Genomic DNA, 25,529 nt, shown 5'->3' with positions numbered 1-25,529 from the left:
TACACTCCATCAAGTGCCTGTAGTAGTCAACAGTCAACACTCATGGTGGAAATTGGAAAGAGTTTCAACTCCCAAGCATGGTCCCTTCCTTTTTACCTACAATACTTTTTCTTTCAATTTGGTTGCCTCCTCTAAATCAATAAATGAGGTCCCAATCTCACAACCATGCATGTTTAATATCCACTTATTACAAAGCACTTTTTTGCTTATGCTTTATTAAATGAGGCTCACCAAACTGTTTTTGTACATCTGATTTTTTTCAATTGAACTTAATTTTTAAGTTACCTTTTAGACTGTCAAATGTAATTGTAAAAAATAAATAAATAAATAAAGAGTGTTGAGCATCCTAATTACCAATCCAATAAATCTCTTTGTTTTCTTTCTTGGGTTTGTAATATATATCTCTCTCTGTATAGCATATTTAATACAAGAGTAAATCAAGAGAATGTCAATGTTTGTTGGCAGCAAAGCATAGACAAACAATTCCGAATCTTGGGAATGTTAGTAAGTGACACTGTGATAGGTTGAAGTTGCAAGAGATGATTAAAGGGCTCATAGCTTAATGAGTACATAAGGTTAAAATATAAAGTAGGTGGGTTAGTGTGGTGCATATTATGAAGATACTGATGACAGTGATGATGAAGATGATGAGTGTTGCGATGAGGATGATATTGCCTAGTAAACTGGATCGGATTGGACTGGTCCAATCTATTGTCTTATTGGACTAATCAACCTGAACCGGATAGGACTAGTCCAATCCACTATCTTACCAGACTGTTCAACTTGTACTAGATTGGATTGGTCCAATCCATTATCTTATTGGACTGTTCAACTTAGACTGGATTGGATTGGTCCAATCCACTATCTTATTGGATTGTTCCACTATGATACCAAAAAAAAGAAACCTAAAACCAAACCACCAATCAACCAATATCATAAAACCAGTATCCAATCAGATGATATTTATCAAAATTCATGGGAGGGTTTGATTGGTCAAAACCCTTCCAATATCATGTCTTTCCGATAGCATGGATTTTCCCCAAGGAAAAAATATTTAATTTTAATTTAAAAATATATCAAATCTATTAGAATTTATAAGATACATAAATATGACATTTGATAGATTTATCCATTATGCTAATGTTTATAAAATATTGATTTTGAAGATTATTATTTTTAATTTTTAGTTAAACATAAATATACTATTATTTATTTGGGTTGCGTTTGGGTGACTTAAGTTCAAATCTCATCAATTGCAAGGTTATATTTATGATAAAAATATTTAATGGCACAAAATTAGAAATTCAAAATTCAAATCTCGGGTTGTAGCAAACAAATATTCAGACTGTAGCAAGCTCTGTACTAGGTTATACCAAACTCTGTAGCAAACAAATATTCAAACAAAACCATTGGCATTCCAAGAAATATCCAAACAGAACCATTGAATATTCAAACATAAATATTCAAGATATTCCAAGAAATATTCAGACTATAGCAAACAAATATTCAAGCAAAACCATGTATTGCTGTCTACAATTAAAATTAGGAGAGTATCTACCAAACTCTGTGATAGGTTCTAATGACAAAGGATACCTTAATGAACAAATCATAGATGTTAGAGGAAACTATCACTTGAGAGCAAGATGCAAGAGAAAAAAATCACCAAAATATGATTGCCTGAGTGAAGAGAGAGTGTTGTTGTTGCTGGAGAAAGTGAGAGGGCATTGAGAGAAGAGAGAGTTTTGTACTACTGTCACTAGAGAAGGTGAGGAGGCGCTGAGAGAAGAAGAAGCTTTGTTGTTGGAGAAAGTGAGAGGGCAAAAGGAAGATCGCCGGAGAAAGGGAAATACACCTGGAGTTCGTCCAAAGATTTAAACAAAATATCGTCGTCCGCCAGTGAGACTGAGGATGGAGCGATGGAGGCGCAAAGGCACTGAACCCTAACCTTCAAGCTTTGACTCTTCGAAAGCTTCTATGCTTGACGCTTACGAAAATGAACAAACCATTCAAGCTAGTGGCTTTGTCCACTTTCGGTCCATTCTATGAATGGATGATTTATGTTCGGACCGGTTCGCGTCCATATCATTTTTTAGGACCGTCCGGTCCGTCCATATCACTTTTGATTCAGACTATGTCCAACCCGAAACCGGTCCATTGACACCCCTATGTCCTACTAGCCACTTGACTCCAGAGGTTGAAGAAAGAACTTAATTTTTTATTTGCTTCACCATAACAAAAGGAACAAGGCCACTGATTTCCATACTTTCAATCCCCGCCCGCTCAACTTTGATGACAATTCAGTAATTAGACTAAGAAATACTTCTATGACATTTGGATCAATACACCTATAAATGTTGATTATGGGGTTCCTGATCCATAAATTTTAGAGCTTAGGCCTAGGTTTTGTGCTTAGAACTAGAGGTGTAAATGGGGCTTGGTATGATAGATTGTGAGCCTTGTTAGGCACAATACGATTGTATGGGCCGTGTCGGGCCTAGGATTTTAAGCCTATCAGTTGACACAACACGATACAACTGAGCAAGTCATGCCGCCGCATGCCAACATGGCCCAGCCCATGGCACGACCCATATATATTATATAATATGTATATGTATTATATATTATATATAATATATTAATATCTATAATTTTATTTTCAATTTTATTATATTATTTCATTTTATCATTACATATGTAAACAATATTGTATACATAAAAAATTCATATAAAATAAAATTTTAAGATCTTTTTTTTTTTTTTACTTTTTGACTATTTTTTAAATTTATGTTAAAATTCGCATTATTTTTTCAATTTTTTCTAAAAAACATGGCTTGACGCAATTTGTAATCCGACGACCTAGCTAAGACTTGGCCTGTTACGTTAAAAAACAGAAAAGTAAAAAATGATTTTCCACACCATCATATTCTAATTGCAAAAAAAGTTCCTAATTGAAAAACCATAATACGTGAATAGCTAGTTTGCATATGTCTCTATCAAACCGTTTTTCTAGCAATATCATTGCATAATTAGGGGCTGCAATGATAAAAGAAGCACCTCAGTGCCAAGCACCGTCCTAGGGGGTGTTTGTCAGTATGTGTGCTTTTTGCTTTTCAAAACAAATATAACTGTAACATCAACAAAAGTATAGTGTTTTTTTTTCCTTGATTTGATAATTGTTTTTTTTTTCTAAAAAACAATATCATTCTAAAAAACAATATAATTCTAGGAGTAAAGATAATTAAATAGACAGAAGGAAATCTGGAATATAAGACCATGCTTGTGATTTATTTACATTGACACCATAATGAACAACTTTGGACTGTCATTAGTTGTTGTTCCATCTCAATTTGGAAAGAGTACAAATACACATATATACAATGCAAACATATACAAAATATGAGGTTTTGCACTTTACATATTTGTATTTGTATTCTTTCCAAATTGAGTCTCAGTTTGGAAGGAGTACAAATACAAATGTAGAGTATAAAATCTTATATTTTGTATTATTTTATATTATATATATTTGTATTTGTACTTTTTTCAAATTGAGCCTAAAAACATATCTAATCGAGCAAGATGAAGGTGCAACATCGCACTTCGGCAATCAGCTATAGTGGTATGGAGCTGTTGTGGGTGATTCAATCAAGGTTCAAAATATCGATACGTATCAGGCCCATATCGGCCAATACATATCATATAGAGAGCTTCCCACTACATCTGTTTTGATTGGTTTAGAGGGTGGGCAGACCTTAAACCGGCCCCTTTGAACTATATTAAAAAAACATAAAATATATATATATATATATATATCAATACTGCCTGATAAACCACTACCGACATATCAATATTTTGAACCTTGATTTTGTTCCATAATAACTACCAATAGAAGATAAACAATGATTTGAGCATCACCCTCTAATATCACATTAGTAAACTGCAAATTCCTCGCAAAGAGAATGCCTTCCAAGAAAGCTTTAGCTTCAGCAGCCTCAGGCTTACAATGAGAGAGTCTCCAATTATCACCCTTTTCTTTCTTTTCTTCCAAAACAAAATAGGTAAAGGACTTGGCAAAATTCCCAATATATATTTTTTGAGGGTGCTCTCCCATAATTAATATAACATAATTGTCACGTAATATTGCAGTTACTTTTGTTTTCAAATCCAAAATGCCAATAATGCCCAAATGCGAAAACAGATAGGAGAAAATGGGGGTATGACTCTATTTCTTAAAATCCCATATACATGCATATACGAGTATATATCTCATGTAATATGTTTATATGCTGCATTTATATCTGATTTTTTTAATCTAAATATCATTTCTCAAGAATCATGTCTTATCAGATTCAATTAAATTTCCAAGATATGCAGGCTATTTTATAGTATGGTTTATTAAGTGTATAAATATATTTACAAGACATGCATTTTGTGCAAAAAATTTACCAAAGTTTATTTATTTATTTTTGAGATTCGATTTCCCACAAGGAACTGTCTCCATTGACAATTAAGGATAGAGGGTAACTTTTATCCCTAATGAGAATCGGGGTTAGAAATGGGGATTTATTTCAAAATTAGGATCCTATGCCTCTAATTTGAAGGAATGCCAAATGACCATGTAGATAATTAGGTGATTAACAAAGGTTAGGCTTAGAGGTTCAAGTCCTATTAGCCTGAATTCAGGGGCGGAACTAGGAAATTGTTATAAGGGGGGCCAAAACTTAAATGAAGTATGAATGGGCCCGTAGGGGGGACAACTATTGAGATGGAGAGTGGAGAGAGGAGAAAATTTACATGGAAAGCTGTTTTTCAGTGTGGAGTTTTTGAACCATAGGGGGGGGGGGTATGGCTCCTCTGGGTTCCCTTGGCTCCGTCCCTACCTGAATTGATATTTTACATTGTTATGGGTTTGGGCTTTAGGATAGACTATTTGAATTTTGACAAAGGTCCAATCTGAACCAATCTGCTTAACACGTCCAGCTTCAGTCCAAGCAAAGCCTATTCGGGCAGTTTTTACTGCCTTGCATTGAAAATATCTCCGTTCTTGTGTACTTTATTTTATGGGGAGATATTCTCAATGCAAGGTTACAAAAGGTTGTTAGAATGGTATGGGCATAGATTTGCCTTGATAAAAGTTGATCTCCTACTTAACATGCCACCCTTATTTTGGTCATCTAATCTACCCCTCCCAAGACCCTAATATAATTTATGGACCTATGATATAGAAACAGTTTTGAACAATCAAAACCCACCCATGAATTTTGATAAATAACACCTGATTGACTATTACGATTATAATTCTAATTTATTGGCCAATTATTTTTTTGCTATCATATTTTTTCCATAACATAGTCGAACCTTAATCAATATGGTAAAATTCATATGGTATCCAAGTATGTCGGGCACATGAAAGTTACAAGACAAAAGTTACAACCACAATCGGTGCGGGTGCGAAAAGCGGGCGCCTGTAGGCTGTAGTTCTGTGAAAGAATTGGTGCGGGCTCCTAAGCACTGGATAGAGCGTCTGTTCGTATAAGTAGAATAGGTGTGGATGCAGAATATGGAGCTCCATGGAAAAATTGATCCCTTTTCTCCCATTCGTCGCCCCAAGGGTGCATCGATAGCTAAGTTTGACGGTCTGTGCCGACCTGGCGCTTTTTGGGCCGAAGATCACACAGAATCTCCCTAAATCGACCACGTTTCTGACTATAACTGGCTTGTTGATTGGATGTGGGCGAGCATTTCAAGGGCGTGGCACCTCATCGCCTCTCCCCTATTCTTTGCGTTGTTTTTCCTTCGTCTTCGGCTTTCAGAGAAGACAGAGAAATAGAAAGAGGGGGAGAGAGAGAGAGAGAGAGAGGGAGTCAGGGAGAAACCAACTTTCTTCTTCATTCTTTCAAAATTTCAGAGGTAGCAGGTACCTTCGTGCTCTTGAATCTCACAATCCCCTCTTTAACAAGTAATTTTTGAACTTAATAGGGTTAGATCTCTAGCGTTTTGCTTCATTTATTTTCTCTTTACAGATCTCCTCTCGTTCTTTATTGCTGAATAAATGAATGAATAGGTTTTCAAGTTTTTGTTTTTTTTTCCTTTGATTTCTATTCCTACGTGGTGGTGGTGCTAATCATAAATTTTTTTGTTGGTTATGGTTTGGGATCCGATAAGAGTTCGGCAGTTGCTTATCCCAATGTTATGGCTTTGCTTCAAGTTCTCTGCTTTTATGTTTCTTCCTCTGGATCTGGACATGGTTTCCTTGTAATTAAATCGTGTTTCAATTGATTTTAATTGTTTGAGTGAATGTACCGTAAATGGTAGTAGCTTTGTTGTCACAGTCCACATGAGATCTAGTCTTAAATCATTAAATCCTAAAGAAAAAAAATATATAATATTTTTTACTTTATTTATCATTTTTTGCGCTGTCATTAATCTTGTACTGAGATGTAATAATAACTTGATACTTGTCTTAATGGCTGATAAATGCTGTTTTGGAAACTCTACACGCTGTTTAACCAGGACTTTTGAGGTCTGGAAATTGTATTAACATTGGGGCTATTGCTACTTACTTTGCAGGATCAGCTTTTAGCTTAGCGTAACAAAGATGTCTCCGGCTGAATCGTCTAGGGAGGAAAGTGTCTACATGGCCAAATTGGCCGAGCAGGCTGAACGATACGAAGAAATGGTGGAGTTCATGGAGAGCGTCGTCAAGATTGTGGATTCTGAGGAGCTTACTGTTGAGGAAAGGAATCTTCTTTCTGTAGCTTATAAAAATGTGATTGGAGCCAGAAGGGCCTCTTGGCGAATTATCTCCTCCATTGAGCAGAAGGAAGAGAGTAGGGGAAATGAAGATCATGTGGCAGCTATTAAAGAATACAGGGGGAAGATTGAATCTGAGCTTAGCAAGATCTGTGACGGCATTCTACGCTTGCTCGAGTCACATCTCATCCCTTCATCAACAGCTGCAGAATCCAAGGTGTTCTATCTTAAGATGAAAGGAGATTACCACAGGTACCTGGCTGAATTCAAGACTGGTGCTGAGAGGAAGGAAGCTGCTGAGAGTACATTGTTGGCTTACAAGTCTGCTCAGGTGGATGTTTCACAGTGATCTATTGTTATCCCAATTCTCTCTATATCTATTTGTCTTGTCCAATATAGCAGTCCTTAATTTATTTGGTGATTTCTTTTTATGTAGGACATTGCTCTGGCTGAATTATCTCCCACTCACCCAATTAGACTTGGGCTTGCACTCAACTTCTCAGTTTTCTATTATGAAATCCTGAACTCACCAGACCGGGCTTGCGCTCTTGCAAAGCAGGTATATCACATAAGATGCCTTTTCTTTTTCTTTTGGTTCGAGTACATTGGAACTGTTATTTTTATTGTTATGTTTCATGCATAATGAGAAGAGACTGCTTCAGATTTTCTGTCAGACTCACAGCATATGTGGAACTTTGAACCATTTGCCTTTTTTCTCCTTGTGATTGCTTGCTTGTCTGTTCTTGTTTAACATTGTCAAATTAATGCATTGCTACTTCTGTTCTCTGTCACTACTTGGGAAGCATTCTAGCTTTACTTCAAGCTGCGCTTAGATTATGGTGACTCGTGCTGGTTCCATGGAAACAAACTGCTTTCAATATAGTACCGTATTAGTGTACTACTGTAATTTTTGTGCATCTGTTAATGAATGCAATAGTTGCTACACCCATATTTATGATACTAGTTTGGTTGAATGAGACATGTTCAGCTAAAAACCTCATATGAGTGAATTTATATTGACATTACTTGTGGGAGGCATACACCTGGAGGCATGCCTACATGTCACGGGGGTAGTCGTTGGGAACCCGTGCGGCACTCGAAATGGGCGAGTAAGTCTACGCCACAAAGCAAACACACACAAAAAGGCAACAAGATGGCACACGAATTAACAAAAGGCTATTTGTATTGCATTAATCAGTGGTAAGCACAAGCACACAATACAATGCCGAGGGGATCTCGTGCTTAACCTTTACATGCATATGAGCTCATTCGACTACCTACCTCCCCTCAAAGAGTACGTTAAGCTTTTGGGGGAGTGACAATAAGAAACATCAAAAAGGTGAGAAAGCATACTACAGTATTACAATAATGCCATTGGCAATCCCCCATACAAAAGTACATGCATAGCCCACCCTTGACACACACTTGGACGCTGGAGTGGCGGTTGTAGGCACGGCGGTTGGCACTTGATGGCACGGTGAAGAGAACACTTGTTACAGTCTCCCCCACTCAATTCAGTCTTCATCTTCGAAAACTAGTTTTTGCTTGAGGCTTGAACTTGTTGTTGGTGAAGGAAGGTTCTTCGACTGCTCCACGAACCGGGTTTCTTCCAAGGCCCAGATAGTAGGTTGGGTAGATTGTTAGTGGATGTTCTTGATGGTGGGAAAACCTATGGCTAGTCCCTAAGTTAAGCCCCTGCTTGGCTGTTTCAAGGTAGGATTTTGACTTGTTCCTGATGGTGGTGGGAAAGTTGGTGGCCAAGGCTGGGTCAAAATGGTATTTTGGATTGTTAGGGTGTTGGCTCCCATGCATTTTTCCCCAAAGCTACTACGGAATTTATCTTGAGGGATGATGTGAATGTGGTCCCTAAATGGCTCGGGTGGCACTCACTCTCCCAGGTGGTTGTGGTAGTAGGTGTGGGCAAAGCTTGACACGGCCTTGGGTCTTCTGTTGGGCCCACTAGTTGTGGGTGTGTGCGGCTTCTGCTGCAAAGGTGGCTTTCGCTGCTGTTGTTGGGACGGCACTAGCACTGATGTTGGCGCTGACTTCTTCCCAAAGTTGCTACGATCACTTCTAGTTGCAATGGTGGTTGGTGTAGATCTCTCTGCCATCAATGGAGGGTGGTGTTGGAGTTGCAAGGCAGAGACGTGCTTCTTCTTGGTGCCGGCGGTGGCGATCATGTTAACCATGCAAGGTGACTGCTCGTCCAAGATCATCAGGGTGTCGAGGTGAGGCGCCGGTGTTGCTTTTGCCTCTATCATGAAGTCCATTCGAAGGACAATATCAAAATCATCTATGTGGACGACAGAGAGGTCAATCTCTCCATCCTAGGTGTTGAGTTGTAGTCTTACTTGGCGAGCCATGCCTTCAGTAGGTTTGGCACCTGTGTTAACTGCTTTGAGCCAGCCAGGCTCTTTGGAGACGGCCAAATTAAGTCTCTTGGCCTCTGCAATGTATGAAGTTGTGAGTGGCCCCTGTGTCAACTAGTGCCCTAGTTGGCCTCCCGCCAATGGTTACATCAACATACCTCGGTCCTCTCTTGACTGAGGAGGGCTGTTTGGAGGTAGCCCCTTTCTTCATCATGGCATTGAAAAGTTGGAGGGTGCCCACTCTAGGTGCATGGGTACTCCGTTCTCCATCACTCTGCTCATCATCACTTAGCTTGGCAATGAGGGCATTCAGCTTTGCTCGCTTTGGGCAATTCCTGGTGAAGTACTCCTCCCCACAAATGTAGCAAATGGGAGGACGGCTGGGTCTCCCTTGATATTTGTTGTTGTAGTAGCTTTGACTTCCTTGGGGCTGCTTCCCTTTGTGGTACTCGACTGGTTTGTGGTTGAAGGGTGGCTTCTCCTTCGGGGGACTTGGTTGTTTATCTCCCCCACTCGAATGTATGGTACGCGGGCTGACTGGTCTGTTTCCTTCGTCATCCGATAACCTTCGTTCAATAAGTTGTTCAGCCACGGCCATGGCGGAGGCAAGGTCCTAAACATTGCGTCGTTGGAGCTCGAGTTCGGCCCAAGGCTTTAGGCCATCCATGAAGTTGAACAATAAGTCCTTGTCTGACATGTCGGTGACTTCTAATGTGAGGGCTGAAAACTCTTTGGCATAGTCATGGAGGGAGTCGCCATGCTTGAGAGTCTTCATCTTGCGACGAGCGAGGTATTCCACGTTCTCTGGGTAGAACTGTCTCTTCAGCTCTCTTTTAAAGTTAGCCCAGGTACGGATAACACACGTACCTCGTTCTATATCAACACACCTTCTGCGCCACCACAACATAGCGACATCAGTCAAATTCATAGTAGCAGTGCGTACCTGAGTGATTTCATCAGTCACATTGGCGGCAGCAAGGTACTGTTCCATTTGCCACAGGAAGTTGTCGAGCTCTCGTGCATTGTGGGTACCCGAATAGGGAGTTGGCTCCCTAATCTTGATGTGGGAGGGAGTATGTGCAAAGGAAGTGCTAGCTGGATTAGCGATGGCCCTCTTCAAGATTGCACATTCTGCTTTGAGCTCCTCTATTTGAGCTTGGGTGTCGGAGGAGGCACATGCGGCGGACTTCAGTGAGGCCCACTCCGCTCTCATTTCATCTAGTTGGGCCTGGACGACCATTGATGTGGAGGTGTTTCTTCTCCACGTTACCCACTTGTTCTTCATCTCATTGAGCTGGGCTTGAAAACTGTCAAGCCTGTCTTGGACTTGCGAGTTGGAGGGGCTTGCTTCTTGTTGGCGCGCAGTGCTGCAAATTTGCTTGAGCGTGCCATTGATTATGTCTCGGACCTCGTCCACGACTCCACTCAAGCGACCTTCAATCTCGACCAGTGTGTTGTCCATGGCTTTCATGTTTTGATGCAGCTCGTCTATCGAGTCTCGCATCTCACCTATGGTGGCTTCGCAATGCAGCATGCGCAACTCAACGGCTGCATGCTTGTTGGAAGATTTCTCACGTTTGCTGGTCTTCGGTTCCTTGTCCTTGTCGATGTCGTCGGCAGGCGCATCATCGGCCTCATGGGATGTGTAGAGTCCATGCTCGATCTCCTCCACGATGTTCCTGTTGTGCTTCATGTTGTAACTCGCGTTGCGGGTCGAATGGCTTAAAAGGAGCTCTTGCTCTGATACCAACTGTCACGGGGGTAATCGTTGGGACCCCGTGCGGCACTCGAAATGGGCGAGTAAGTCTACGCCACAAAGCAAACACACACAAAAAGGCAACAAGATGGCACACGAATTAGCAAAAGGCTATTTGTATTGCATTAATCAGTGGTAAGCACAAGCACACAGTATAGTGTCGAGGGGATCTCGTACTTAACCTTTACATGCTTATGAGCTCACTCGACTACCTATCTCCCCTCAAAGAGTACGTTAAGCTTTTGGGGGGTGACAATAAGAAACATCAAAAAGGTGAAAAAGCATACTACAGTATTACAATAATGCCATTGGCAATCCCCCATGCAAAAGTACATGCATAGCCCACCCATGACACACACTTGGACGCTGGAGTGGCGGCTGTAGGCACAGTGGTTGGCACTTGATGGCACGGTGAAGAGAACACTTGTTACATACAGGCGAGGCACCCCCAAAACGCCCCGAGGCATATGCCAGAGGCGCTGATGCAACTGAGGTGCATGAGGTCTATTTCATGTGTGAGGAATTTCATTACTTGGATGCATATCCCAAATCACTGCTGCTTACAGCCCTGCGTACAAGGATTTTGGAAAAATATGGAGGTTCATATCTTAATGGTCATCCATCTTAGCAAAACCTGAGGATTCAAATTCTCCAACTTCTGTAACGATTGGCATTATATGCTTCTTCATTCAGTTCTTGAAGAGGGATTTCATTGTAGCCATACTGTTTTTGTTTATCAATAAGAAAAAAAAGAAAAAAAAAGGTTCTATTGGTCTTCCCTTGCCAGGCAGTTCTTGTACAAAATAGAAAAAAACAATGATGATATTCTAATTGTCAAAGGTTGTACTGTAGAAACAAAAGTCTCCTCCAAGGAGGGGATTCCATGTTGGGGATGGAAGAATACATGGGTACGACCTATGATAAATATTGATAATGTTGATTGAAGACTTCTAGATCACTTCATGTTTGATAAAGGCTTTTAACTTTGGGTTGGTAAAATAGATCAGAGACTTGGAGATGATGTGGATAAGGATTGCAGTCTTGGAATATATTGGAGCGCTTACATGCTTGGATTTCCAAAATTTATGAATATTTTTCATTTTGAAGCCAAAAACATTTTGCAAAGTGCTGATTCTCCCCGATACGTGATACCTTTAATAGGCTTTTTGGTTTAGTTAAAGGTCTAAATTTTGTCATGGTTTTTTGGGGGGGTGGGGCTGAGTTGAAAGTTTCATCCCCAGTGTTTGTCTTTTCCTTTTCGTTGGGAAAGAATTTCATTGAAGTCAATCTACACAAAACAGATTTTTTATGGAATTATTGTTGAAGGGGAGGAGTTGCAAATGCTTGCTAATATCGTTGGTTATGAGATAGAAAATTAGCATTTGGATGTTTGCTGGTGCCAGTAGGAGTTAATCTAGATCTGTTAAATTTTGGCATTGGTCGAGGATAAGAATGATGAGAGACTTCCACCTTGAAAGCAAAATTACATGTTGTGGAACTTACATATTTCATGTTCACACTCATAAGCTTCTTGCAAGTCACATATCAATTTTTAAGGGTCTAATAAAGATCAAATAAAGGAACTGAGGACTTCAAAAAATGCTATGCTCTTTTTCTAAGTATCATACTTCTCTTGATACCTGATCTTACTATGACAAAGATGATCTTAATGATCTTACTATGATGGTTTACTACTACAACAATCATAGGAGCTAGAAAATCCTAGGGAAATACTCCATGGGACATTCTACTAATGGTACCCCCTACCACAAAAAGAAGTATCCTTGATTTCAGAGAAGACCAAAATACTAGAGTGAGGCATAAAACAATAATATGTTGGTCTATAGGAGGCCATAAGTTATAATACTGACAAGTGGAGTACATTATCTGATTATTTGTGTCTGATCGAATATGATTTTTTTTAAGTTGTATGATTATATCCCCTGTGACTCCTAAGGCTATTATTTATTATGGTAATGTATGATCTCTCTCCTAATGTTTGAAAAGTAGTTTGGAATCACCAAAGGAAATGAAATTGGAAGAAAGGGCTTTTGTAATTGGGCTCCATCTCCATGCATAACATGCTTTTGAAATCAACTCAATGAAAGGTACCTTGAGGCTCTACAGCTTTGGGAATTGGTATGGCGTTAATATTTGTAGGGGAAATTTCTTGTACCATGTGCATAATTACACTAGAGCTTAGATTGTCAGGAAAGTACTGCAACTTGGTTGGGTTGTCTCCCACCTCCTATTTGCAGATGATGTCATTCTGTTCCTAGAAGCAGATTTGGAGAACATCAGAAGTATGAAAAGAGTGCTTTAATGCTTTGAATTAGTCTCCGGGTTGACGGTTAATTACTCAAAGAGCAGCCTAGCAACCATAAACCAAATTGACGATTCTCTTCTAGGAAGTTTCAAGGAAACACTGAATTGCCGAGTGGAAAACTTTCCCCTTTCTTATTTTGGATTGCCCCTTGGTGGGAATCCAAAAAGTCCAAACTTTTGGGAGCTAGTGGTGGAAAAATGTGAAGAAATTAGCTACTAGGAAACGTTGCTATCTCTCAAAAGGAGGCAGACTTACCCTTATAAAGGCTTCTCTTGGAAAGGTATCACCTCCATTCATAACCTCTTCTTTTCTTTCACAAGATTTAGGGTGGGTAATGGAAATAGAATAAAATTCTGGACTGATCTGTGGTGGAGTGATTCCACCTTGGCAGACTCCTATCCTAGGATTTACAGCCTTACCCTAAACAAAGATGCAACCATTTCTCAGTGCCTCCCCTATTCGTTCAATGAAAGCAACATTAACTTGTGCCTCAGAAGACCCTTAAGGGAACCGGAGATAAGCGAGTTAGCTGACCTCCTCCTCTCCCTCAAAGAAGTTTACATTTCCCCAAACTCCCAAGATTCCCGAATCTGGTGCAAGCTTGTCCCCTCAAGAGTGAGTTTCTTCGTATGGGAGGCGTGTCTGAATCGAGTTAATACTTGCGAGTTACTTTAGAAGAAGAACCTTGGAAGGCTTTATATCTCCCCTCATGTTTGTATCCTTTGTCTTTGTGAGGGTAAGACAACTGATCACCTCTTCATACACTGCCAGGTAACCAGAAACATCTGGAACTACTTCCTTCAGCTAGATGGGTATAGTTGGGTGGCTCCCAATCACGTTTAGGATTGGATTTCTCAATGTTATGGAAGAGGCCTGAGAAAGAGAGGGAAGGCTTACTGGCTGATAGTGCTTCAAGCAGTACTCTGGGGAATTTGGGAGGAAAGGAACAATTGCCTGTTTGAAAATAAGGCAAAATCTAAAGGTGAGCTGCTCAATCACATTGTTTATCATTGTAATCAGTGGGCTTCCAGCTCAAAAGAGTTCAAAGGAGTTGATATTAATGACCTCAACAGGAATGTGGTCCACTTTCTGCACTCCTCCCCATACATTCCTCACACCCCTAGAGTCCCCTCAACAAGAAGGGCAACTTGGACTCTAAATTTTGATGGCAGTGCCCTGGGTAACCCTGGAGTTGCCAGGGTTAGGGGGAATCCTAAGAGATGAAAATGGACTCGTTTGCTGGGTTTATAGTGGATCAATTGGATTAGCTGACTCTACAAAGGCCGGTATTAGCAGCCCCTACAGGGAGGGATTCACCTAGTCAGCAAACTGGGTATTCAGAACTTCTCCATCGAAGGCGACTCAGCAAACACCATAAAATGGTTAGGACAACAGGAAGCTGGACACCGGTATCCTAAAGGTAGATAGGAAGTACACTGGTAAGTTAGCCAAAGTTGATATGTCATCTGCTTTAGATCGAAGATGATCAAGAGATGGATTGACAAAGAAGTATCATCAGGAAGATGAGAAAAGAAGATTCGACTATGGACGGGTTTGTGGTTGCAGGACGATGGAGGAGAATGCTGAAGTTTGAAGCCAAGGAGTTTCTGCTTGAAGAGCTGAAAAACAAAGGAGGGGCAAGCTTGAAGGTTAGGGAAGGGAAGAAGGCCACAGTGCTGTTGCAAGGTATTCAGGGAGTATTGAATGAAGCATGCCTCAAAGGTAAACAAAGAAACTGGAAGGAATTGAGAACTCAAGAAGGGAAGAGGTATGCTGTAGAATGCAGAAGAAACAGTAAAGGGGGTTACTTAGCTCTTTATGAATATTTCGAGAAAGGAAGGAGGCAACTAGTCTGCTTTCCTGAAGGTAGGCAGGGACTTGGATGGAAGAAAATCAATGGAATACTGGAAGAGTTTAACCACCACCTGGAAACCTTGCGTTTGGATCTACTGAAGGAGAATGGAAAAACTATCAAACTTTCAACTGAAGATGAAGACCAGGTCCAAGAGCTACTAGCCTTTGGACAGAATAGGCTGGTTGGCTATTCCAGGAGAGAAGAGTGGGAAGATAAATATGTGGTTCAAGTTAAAAATCTGGTTAGCAATTGGAGGAGAGTTGCAGACCTGCTCGTATTACAACTGAAGTTAAAAGGGATGTTTATTCTAACACCTTTTGAGAACAGTAAAGCAGTGCTTGATCTGACTGAAGATAAGTTAGAGCTCTCAGCTATCAGTTTTCAATCTGAATATGGTGTGATTACAATCTCTAAGTGGAACTTTTCATCTAACTCTAAAGAGTTCTTCACTGAGGACGGGGTGATGGTACGAGTTCTTGGTCTGCCCTTTCATTTGTGGAAACAGGAAGTGGCCGCATCCATTGCACTGTTATGTGGTGGTAATCTTGCTAGAGCCTTTTAGGGGGACCTTCGATAGCAACTCTTCTATAGAACGGAGTTGAAACTAGAAGACATACCCAGAAAAGTGGAGATAAATGTGGAAGGTTGCTTCTACTCAGTTTGGCTGGCCTCCTCCATAGAAGCTACACTGTGGAGGGAGGCTTGCAAGGAAGGGGATGAGAAGGTAGAAGAAGAGGCCCTACGTGGAACAAGGAGATTGGTAATCTCAAAGGTCGATTAGTCTTTCACCGATTTGGGTAAGCAAAAACTGGAGACTTTAAAAGAGAAGGGGCAGATGGGTGGTCAACTACGTGGAGTGCAAGCTATCAGAAGGGAGTGCAGTAAATCTTATGCTCAGATGGTTAAAGGCGGCAAGAAGGAGGTTTTAAATTCAAGTTATGAAGGAAGATTAAAGGTCTCAGACTAGTTCGAACCAAAAAAGGGTGAACTTGAGCCGAGTGTCCCAGGCACTGAGTGTGAAGTGGTAAAGCCTCACGTGCCAATGCAAGTAAGCACGCGTGGGCCTCAAAAATTGTTGGGCCTATTAAAGAAACCAAGGGTGGGCCATGTCGTCAACTTAAGTCGGCCCAAATCAAGTCTCACTTAAAGAGGGCACGTGACTCACTTAAGTCACACGTGTTTGGGAAGGGGGAGCTTCCAATAGATGGTAAAATCCATATATTTTCTTCTCCTTTTAGCTCCTCTCATATCTGCGCGCCAGTTGCAGGTTCGGCCACTTCGTCACTACAATGGATTCCGATCAAGAAGGTAAACCATTTATCCCTGGATAGGCGGAACCGTAGAACCCTAAAACGGCAGGATCTAGACCTTGTTGAAGACAGTGGTTACTTAGATGAAGAAGATAGTTCAACGAAGGTCTCCAGCTCGTTACAGTGGAGACCCTCGAAGAAGTTGCCGCATAAGGAACAGGATCGCTATAACCCCAGGAGTGTGAAGAGCAGTGAGGTCTTCGACTCTGATTCGGAAAGATAGACAGGCGATGAAGAACTTGCGGATTCTGCTTCAGATTTTGAAGAAATGTTAACTTGGGAAGTATCGACCTCCAAAAGCCAAGAGATATATTGGAAGAGGGTAGCCTAAACACTGAACTGTTATTCCTAGAGGAGGAGACGAATCCACAAGATTCTAGTACTATCAAAACGCAAAGAAGAGTGAGCCTTAGCAGCGGAGAACAGATCTTTCCCAAACTGGGTATGCTATACAAAAGACAGGTGGAGTTGGGAACACTGAAAGAGGTAAGGCAGAGTGCATCCCGACCAATAAATGAGTCCATCCCATATGTGTAGCCTAGTCAAGACATCAAGCCAGAGAGACAGGAATCAAACTTGGAGCCTTACCTTAGGATTCACGCAGAGGGAAAGAGAAGTGAAGCTTCTTTTGACTGTAGAGGGTGAGGAAGTATTGGTTGTACCTAGTCCGCTTCCACAGCTGAGTTTGGAAAAGGGGAAGGGCCTAGTCCTGACTCCAAGAATTGATACCCAACAGTCGGTCCACATGCAACCATCTATGCTAATTCCAGGTAAGCCTGTCCATTTGGTTTTAGATACTAACTTGGGTTCTCTGCTTGTAACAGATGTCCTGGAATCCCAACCAGACCAACCGACTGGTATTAGGGAAGTGGCCATTGATAATGATGGAGTCCGATTAGAGAAGAGAGTTGGGTTGTTAGAAAGGAAACAAGAGGAGTTAGAATGGATTTGGGAGCAGATTTGTGCCCTGTTGGAGGAATATAAACAAAAGGAGGAAATGATAGAGGTGGCTCCAAAAAACCCTGAATCAGAGGCAAGAACCAATAGATTGGGGTAGGAATTAGGAAATAAAGGGCATAATAGGAAGTCAGTGGGAAACAAGGGTAGGAGAAAGAAGAAGCAGTCTGAAGTAGAGAGTCTAATAATGGACATCGAAGGGGATATTGAATTCAGTGATAGAGGGGAAAGAAAGAAGGGTTCTAAATGAAGGAATACTTTACTGGAGGGCTAAATTCTTAAGAGGTAATGAAGATAATAAGCTGGAATGTAAGGGGTTTGGGTAGTGCCATATAAAGGAGATTGATTAAGGAGCTACTTAGAAGAGAAAGACCTGATGTTGTGATGTTGAAGGAGACAAAATTAGCTGAACTGGATAGAAGGTGGGTTAGGGAGATTTGGAAAATAAGAGGGGTAAGATGGTGCTCAGCTCCGTCGTGGGGAGCCTCGGGGGAATAGTAACTTTGTGGAGGGAGGGCTTCGGAGAACCAGTAGAGGAGTTAATAGGAAACTTCACTGTATCCCTAAAATTCAGAATGGTGGAAGATGGATTTACTTGGGTGCTAACAAATGTGTATGGTCTAAATAATCACAGAGAGGAATGAGTTATGGGAGGAGCTTCATGGGATTCAAGGTTTGTGGCAAGGTCCTTGGTGTTTGGGGGGTGATTTTAATGCAATAAGACTCACAAATGAGTCAAATAATCCTAGGCAGGCCATTACAACTAGTATGAGGAAGTTCAATGACTTCATAAATTTCTGTGAGTTACGGGAGCTTCCTCTACTATAGGCTACCTGCACTTGGTCCAACTTCCAAGCAAACCCAATCTGCTCAAAGCTTGACAGATTCCTATTTAATGAGGGTTGGGAGAGCCACTGGAGAGGTTTGGTGGCTAAGGCCCTACCTAGGATAACCTCAGATCACTACCCTATAGAAGTAGGACAAGAACCTCTTGGTAATGGATCTAGACCATTCAGGTTTGAAAATATGTGGCTGACACACCCGAACTTCTTGCCTAAGGTTAAGGAATGGTGGAGTGAAGAGTTGAGAGAAGTGAAATGGGATGGGGTTGGATTCCACAAAAAATTAAAACGGTTGAGAGGCAAAATAAAAGAATGGAATAAGGTTCAATTTGGAAGAGTGGAGGTAAAAGCTAGATCATTGGTTCAAATTGAGGAGTTAGATGCAAAAGAATCCCAAGGGATGATGGATGAGCAAGACAGAGAAATGAGGAGGAAATTGAAAAAGGAGTTAGAGGAGACTTTGTTGAGGGAGGAGATCTCTTGGAGACAAAAATCCAGACATAAGTGGATCAAGGAAGGGGATGCAAATTCCAATTTTTTTTCATGATGTGGCTAATGGGAGGAGGAGGAAAATTTTGATACTAAAGCTTGAGGTTGATGGTGTGGAGATAACCTCTCAAGAGGAGATTGCAGTAGGATTGTGGATCACTTCAAATCCATCTTTCAAAGACCCTTAGAGAATCGGATAATAGTAGGGGAGGAGAATTGGCCAACTTTGAACCAAACAGATAAGGGATGGCTGGAAAGAATGATTGAGGAAGAGGAAATTAAGCAAGTTGTTTTTTCTATTGATAGGGCTAAGGCACCGGGTCCTGACGGATTTACAATGGCATTTTATCAGGACTGTTGGGACATAATCAAAGAAGACTTAGTTGGAGTATTTAAAGAATTTGAGGATAAAAATTTTTTGAGTCCTGGAATCAATGCCACCTTTATAGCCTTAATTCCCCAAAAGAATGATGCCAGACACCCCAAATATTTTCGGCCAATTAGCCTGGTGATAAGCATCTATAAGATTCTGGCAAAAGTGCTCTCTAGGAGGATCAAAGTAGTTCTCCCCTCTCTCGTTAGCCAAGCACAATGAGCCTTTATACAGGATAGACAAATTACAGATCAGATCCTTATTGCAAACGAGATTGTGGAAGAGATAAGGAGATCGGGTAGGAAAGGATTTGTTTGCAAATTGGACATGGAGAAAGCCTATGACTTAGTGGATTGGAATTTCCTGCTGGAGATGTCGAGAAGACATGGATTTGGGGGATAAATGGTGTAATTGGATAAGAGGATGCTTAAACTCTTGTCGTTATTCAGTGTTGGTGAATGGGGTGGTTAAGGACTTTTTTCCAGCCAATAGAGGCTTAAGACAAGGGGATCCACTCTCCCCTTTCCTCTTTACACTTGTTGCTGATGTCTTTAGTAGGATGATCTCCAAAGCAGATGAGGAGGGCCAAATAAAGGGATGGAGAATAGGGAGCAGAGGCATTCCAGTAACTCACCTTCAGTTTGTTGATGATATTGTTATTTTCTGTGAAGGGAATGAGTTGAGCAAAGTGGAGAACCTTAAGATTTTAATAAGTGCTTTTGAGAGGGTCTCCAACTTGAAGGTAAATTTTGATAAAAGTTGTGTGGCTAGAGTAAACTTGGAGAATAGGGAGATTGCGTCCAGTGCAGAATGCTTAGGTTGCAATATTTCTTCTTGGCTTTTGACGTACTTAGGGCTACCCTTAGGAGCCAACCCTAAGGAAAGTAGTTTCTGGGCTCCTATTGTTGAGAAATTTGATAAGTGCTTGGTGGATTGGAAAAAGAATTACATTTCAATAGGGGGTAGGCTGACTTTAATTAAGGCTACACTTGCCAACCTTCCAACCTACTTCCTTTCTGTGTTCAGGATTCCTCCAAGGGAGGCTAAGAAACTGGAGAAGAGAATGAGGGACTTTCTATGGGAACCAGGAGAGGTGAAAAATGATCACTTGATCAGATGGGAGATAGTTAACAAACCAAAGGAAGAAGGGGGTTTAGGGATAGGGAACTTAGTGTTGAAGAATGTAGCCCTTCAAGGGAAGTGGCTATGGAGATGCCCCCGAGAGAGAGAGAGAGAGAGAGAGAGAGAGAGAGAGAGAGAGAGAGAGAGAGAGAGAGAGAGAGAGAGGGTGGTGGCAAGCATTTATAGTTGTGCAGGAAATGGTTGGGATTTTGGGATATCTCGCCGAGCTACCCTCACTACACCTTGGAAGGCTATACATGGTATTCTCCCTCGCTTCTTCAAATTCATCAGGTATGGTGCTTGTTCTGGTAATGCTATTCTGTTCTGGGAGGATATTTGGGTGGGTACTCAACCCCTCAAAGATTGTTTCCCCTCGCTCTATTCCATTTCCCTTCACAAACATGAGCTAATTGCAACTTTTCTCCCGAGCCCGTTAAACCCCTTGTCTTTAAACTGGGACTTTGGATTTCATAGAGGGTTAAGGGATGGTGAGTTGAATAGTGTTATTGAGCTAATTCATTTACTAGAATCCGTTTGCTTGGACCCCACTTCTTCTGCAAAGGGTTTGGACTCCTCTTCCAAAAGGTACTTTTACTTGCTCTTCTTTTCTAAAATCCCTTAGTTCTAACCCCTTTTCCCAAGGATTCCCTGTCAAAGAAGTCTGGGCGCGACTTATTCCCCCCAAAATTGTTGTATTCTACTAGGAAGTCTTCTATGGGAAGATTAATACTTTGGAAAACTTACAAAAAAAGAGACCCTCACTTTGTCTTTCCCCAAATTGGTGTTCCTTGTGTAAGACCGAGAATGAGGACTGTGTCAATTTGCTAATCTCTTGTTCCTTTGCTACAGCTATATGGAGGTGGAGCCTTTATTTATTTGGAGGTGGGTGGTCTTTGCCTTCTGATTTAAGCTTGTTATTCAACCCATCTGTCTTTGTTTGGCACACTAGAAGAGGTAAGATCATGTGGAAATGTGTCAGGGCAGCCACTCTGTGGACTCTTTGGGAGGAAAAGAATGCAAGAATTTTCTTAGAGGAAAGAGGGCTAGATGAAATGAAGGATTGTATCCTAACAAGAGCAATCCATTGGCTGAAAACTGTGGATATCTTTGATGACTTCTCCTTTGATGATTTGTGGAGAAATTGGCTAGTAATAACTAACACTTCAACAAAGAAGGATAGAACTCTGTCAGAATGGATTCCGCCGTTGGAAGGTGTCATCAAGCTGAACTTTGATGGAAGCAGCCAAGGCAACCCCGGGCCTTCAAGTATAGGGGGTATCCTGAGAAATAAGGACAGCAACATAATTTCCCTATTCTCAGGACCGATGGGAGTGGGGGATTCCACAAGGGCAGAAATCCTTGCTGCAGTACAAGGGATTCAAATCGCCAACCAGCTTGGGGTGGAGCATCTCCTAGTTGAAGGGGACTCTCAGGTGGTAACCAGGTGGCTCCCAAACTTGGATACCACTATTTGGGGCTACAAAGATCTCATAAAAAAGTAAAGTGGTTAACCAGCAATATGAGAGTTGAGATAAAATGGGTTAGTAGGTCTGCTAATTCTTTGGCTGATGCTTTAGCCAAACAGGGTTTTTCTAGGGAAGATCTTTTTTGTGCTTCTATGTAAGTTGTTATTAATTTGGAAATCTGTACTTAACTAGCCCGGAGAGGTTGCAACTCGTACCTTTCCTTGAGGACTTTGTACTATTGTCTATTGCTGTTTTATAAAATCATTTCAATTATCAGAAAAAAAAAACAGGAAGCTGGACCGTGGAGACTTGGTCACTTCTTAACAGAGGCAAGAGATCTATTGTCTCTTATGAATTCTTCTCTGTATTGGATTCCAAGGGAGCTAAATGCGACTTCTGATGGTTTAGCAAAACTAGGTGCCAATCTGGAGTCCTTGTATTGTGACAAATTTCCTCCTGTATAACTCTCAGGGGTCTGTCCCCTGTTATGTATCTTACATCTCCTTGTGTACCTCTTTCTCTTTTTTATGAAACCAGTTAATTTTTCTCAAGAAAAAAAGTAAAGAAAAGGTTAATCTTCATATGTGGCAGCCATTGGGTTAAGACCCAGTAGACTAAGCTAATCTCCTCCCAAATCCTATTGACTCTAGTAATTGCTCAGTTCTGCACCAAATTTTGAGACCAAGGCACCATTTGTTTGCAATGCAAATCTGAACCAGATACAAATTTTGCACCCGGTTCATTTTTGCATGCATTTGTTTGCACTACGTGGTAATGATTTTCATTCTCATCTGATACGAAATTTGTACTTGTCATAATTGTACTCGTTGACAGTCTAAATTTTGCATCTCAAAAACTAATGCAGAATTTGCACCACCTTGCACCTACCTCAATCCTCTCTCATATAAAGCGTGGACCAACACATCATCTAGCTTCCGACCTCACTCCTAAACAAATAACCCTCCCCCTACCTCCATTCTCTTGAATATAAAGTGGAGACAAACATCAGTTTACTGCCTGTTTCACTTCTGAAGCAAAAATAAATCAGAGTTTACACCTTACAGAGCCTATTTGCACTCGCATGCATTTACACTAATGCAAGTGAATTTACACTGCAACCAAACTGAGCCTAAAGTACCAAGTACTAACAATTTCTTGTACTGTCTGCTGATTGATTTGTCCGTATTAACAAACTTAATTACTAAACAGCAATCTCTTCATTCTAGGACCAATCTGCCATTCTTAGTACGTCTAGTTCCTTTATGAGGCAATTGATAAAAGAGTAGATAGATAAGGGTGTATGCTATGAAATAAAAGGGCGTAAGGTTTATTGTTTCAAGTATTAATACATGAAATTGATGCCTGGATGAGATGTCCCTTTTCTATGCTTGACTGAGGATGCTTCCAGCTCTAAAATTCTAAATATTGTGGAACATGCCATGTGCTCCTGTTCTTACTTTGAATGTGTCTTCATATAGATCTAGGCAGTCAAGAACCTTATATGACTCAAGAGATCATGACTTGCCTCATTTTTACTTGTTAGATGCATTTGGAGAACTGTTGCATTGATCTCATTTCCCTTGTTTCAATTGTTAGACATTGCTTCTAGTTTAATATAATCAATAATATAACAGTTTTGTGTATGACTGCAACTTCAGTGGGCTGGGGCCAGGCTTAGGACCAAGGTCCAACCCTGAAGGTGACATCAGGGCCTGGCTTGGTCCCAGCCTGTGGTGAAGCCTAACCTTGTGGGTCCAAACCTAGCCTGATGGTTAAACCCAAATTTTAGGCGTGTTTGGGCTAAGCGGGTATGGGGCCTACTAACATAGTTTGTTTTGTTTATTAAACGAATTGAATTTGGCTCCAATGAAAGTTGTATGGTTTAGATCCTTGGGTTGGGCCTATCCTAGTCAGCCTTTGTTTGTGAAAGCTACTAGTTGGGTTGTGCTTCAGTTCTGTGTGTACACATTATCAACCCTTGGCGAAAAATATATCTTGTTGATTTAAAGTTTTCTCTGTCGTTTATGAGTTTTGTTCTTACAACAGTGTTATTTCTGTGTGGCCAGGCATTTGATGAGGCTATATCTGAGCTTGACACTTTAGGTGAGGAATCGTACAAGGACAGCACATTGATCATGCAACTTCTCCGGGACAACTTGACATTGTGGACTTCTGATATTACGGTCTCTCTCTCTCTCTCTCTCTCTCTCTCTCTCTCTCTCTCTCTCTATCTATCTATAGATATATATATCTATATGGTTCACCTTTCATTGTGCTTCTCAAACTAATATTAGTTGTTGAAAGTATTAATTTTTAATATAAAGCTTACCTGTAAAAGTGGGCATATTTTTCACACGTCATAAAAGGCTGCGTACATCTGTCCCTCCCCAGACACCGCATTGGCAGGAGCCTCAATGCACTGGGCTGCCCTTTTACATGTGGCAGAAAGGTTGGTGGGCTTAGTGACTTGTTCACCTCTCCCTTCTGTATATTAATGGGGAAGTTTTAGCCTAGCAACTCCTTGGCTATGTCAAAACCAAAGATGGGAACTCAGAAAATTTTCATTTAGCCAATATATTTGGGTAAAGGTCCAATAAGTGGTCAATGTGGAGCTAATCTGGATGGGGACTGGAGATATGCCCAGTGGATTGTCCTAATCATTAATCATGTCTCTAAACGGCTGGAATGGGAGAGATATAGGGAAGAAGACTAACAATCTAACATAACTTCTCCATTTGCTAAATTTGTTTGGTTTTTCTGCTTCCAGGAGGACGCTGGAGATGAGATCAAAGAAGCCCCTAAACGAGAATCAGGCGAGGGGCAACAGTGATGATCCATCTTGACTCGAGGCAATGGCAGATGAATACTGGGTTCGGCTATTCTGATGGGGCCTTGTATTTGCCACTTAAGGCTTTATTATAGATGTGATTGAGTCAGTTGTAGCAAGGTTTCTTAATGAACCCAAAAGAATCTAGATGGCTTGGTATTTGTGCTTGGAACACCTCAGTGGATTATAGGCTTTTCTTAATTATTTTGAACCAACAAATCTGGCTTTAGCTTTCAGCTTTTGTTCCATTAGTTGATTCAATGTTTGTTGGTATTCACTCTTTGAAGAGATGGTCTCGTTTCCTGTTACGGTAGCATGAAGCTATGAATATTCTTTGATCAAAATGTCGATACTCTTCTTGCCCCTTTCGCTTTTCAGTCACTTATTCAGGTAAATGCACTTGTTTTTCAAGAAAGACTTATCTGGTTAAGTGCATATATCCATGTTCTTTTATATCTCATGTAAATAAGGTAATGATCATCTTAGCCATGAAATTCTCATTATTAAAAGGGGCATTTTTGTTTCATCCAAGTATTGGCAAATTTTCTCTAAATGATAAAATTAATTTACGGGAGATGGGTAGTGATTCAGGAAAATAAACTTTCACTGGTCTTCATATAAATCTGAAAAATGAACATAGTTTCTGGGTGAATGGGAATCTAAATCCTATTGACCAACTTTTCCCCTCTCAAAATTCAAAAAAAAAATTTACAAATAGTTAGATTAGGATGGGGTATTAGATTAGGATGGCTATAGCCTTAATAAGAAGCTGTACTGTCTCAAATAATAGTATAATACAGTATGACACTTTGAACCATCCGACAGATGCAGTGCCTGAGGCCGAGTATAGTTTCCAATCTGTTAGAAGGAGTTGAGTCATGAGTTAGAGGCCAAGTATAGTTTGAGATCGGGTTCAGCCTTTACAAGATCATCACACCAAGGTTCAAAGTATTGATATGTATCGGCCTGTATTGGGAGTACCTCAATATGCCCTTAGAGAGGGTGCATCGGGGCTCTAACCGGATCAGGGGTGGAAGAGTTTTAAATCAGCCTTTTGAATTGGTTTAAAAAAAATTAAAAGGATTGA

The 25,529-nt window shown here is 40.8% G+C and overlaps 1 protein-coding gene across 3 annotated transcripts; it reads left to right on the top strand.

Moving 5' to 3' along the window:
- Positions 1-5,821: 5,821 nt before the first annotated feature.
- LOC148854769 (14-3-3-like protein) lies at positions 5,822-24,786 on the top strand. Of its 3 annotated transcripts, none has more exons than XM_088983761.1 (5): positions 5,822-5,907; positions 6,568-7,081; positions 7,187-7,309; positions 23,682-23,798; positions 24,383-24,786. In XM_088983761.1, exons 2-5 carry the CDS (start codon positions 6,596-6,598, stop codon positions 24,443-24,445), a joined length of 789 nt encoding a protein of 262 aa, XP_088839887.1. In that variant the 5' UTR covers positions 5,822-5,907; positions 6,568-6,595; the 3' UTR covers positions 24,446-24,786. The 3 variants fall into 3 exon arrangements, with proteins under 3 accessions (XP_088839887.1, XP_088839885.1, XP_088839886.1); XM_088983759.1 differs by having other exon boundaries at positions 5,822-5,914; XM_088983760.1 differs by having other exon boundaries at positions 5,822-5,956.
- The last annotated feature ends 743 nt before the right edge of the window (positions 24,787-25,529 follow it).

This window comes from Nelumbo lutea, chromosome 4, assembly GCF_056320005.1.
Source record: "Nelumbo lutea isolate HS-2025 chromosome 4, American lotus-T2T, whole genome shotgun sequence".
Taxonomy (NCBI): Eukaryota; Viridiplantae; Streptophyta; class Magnoliopsida; order Proteales; family Nelumbonaceae; genus Nelumbo; species Nelumbo lutea.
Note: the sequence above shows the minus strand (reverse complement) of the source record. Positions and strands in the feature narration are given on the sequence as shown.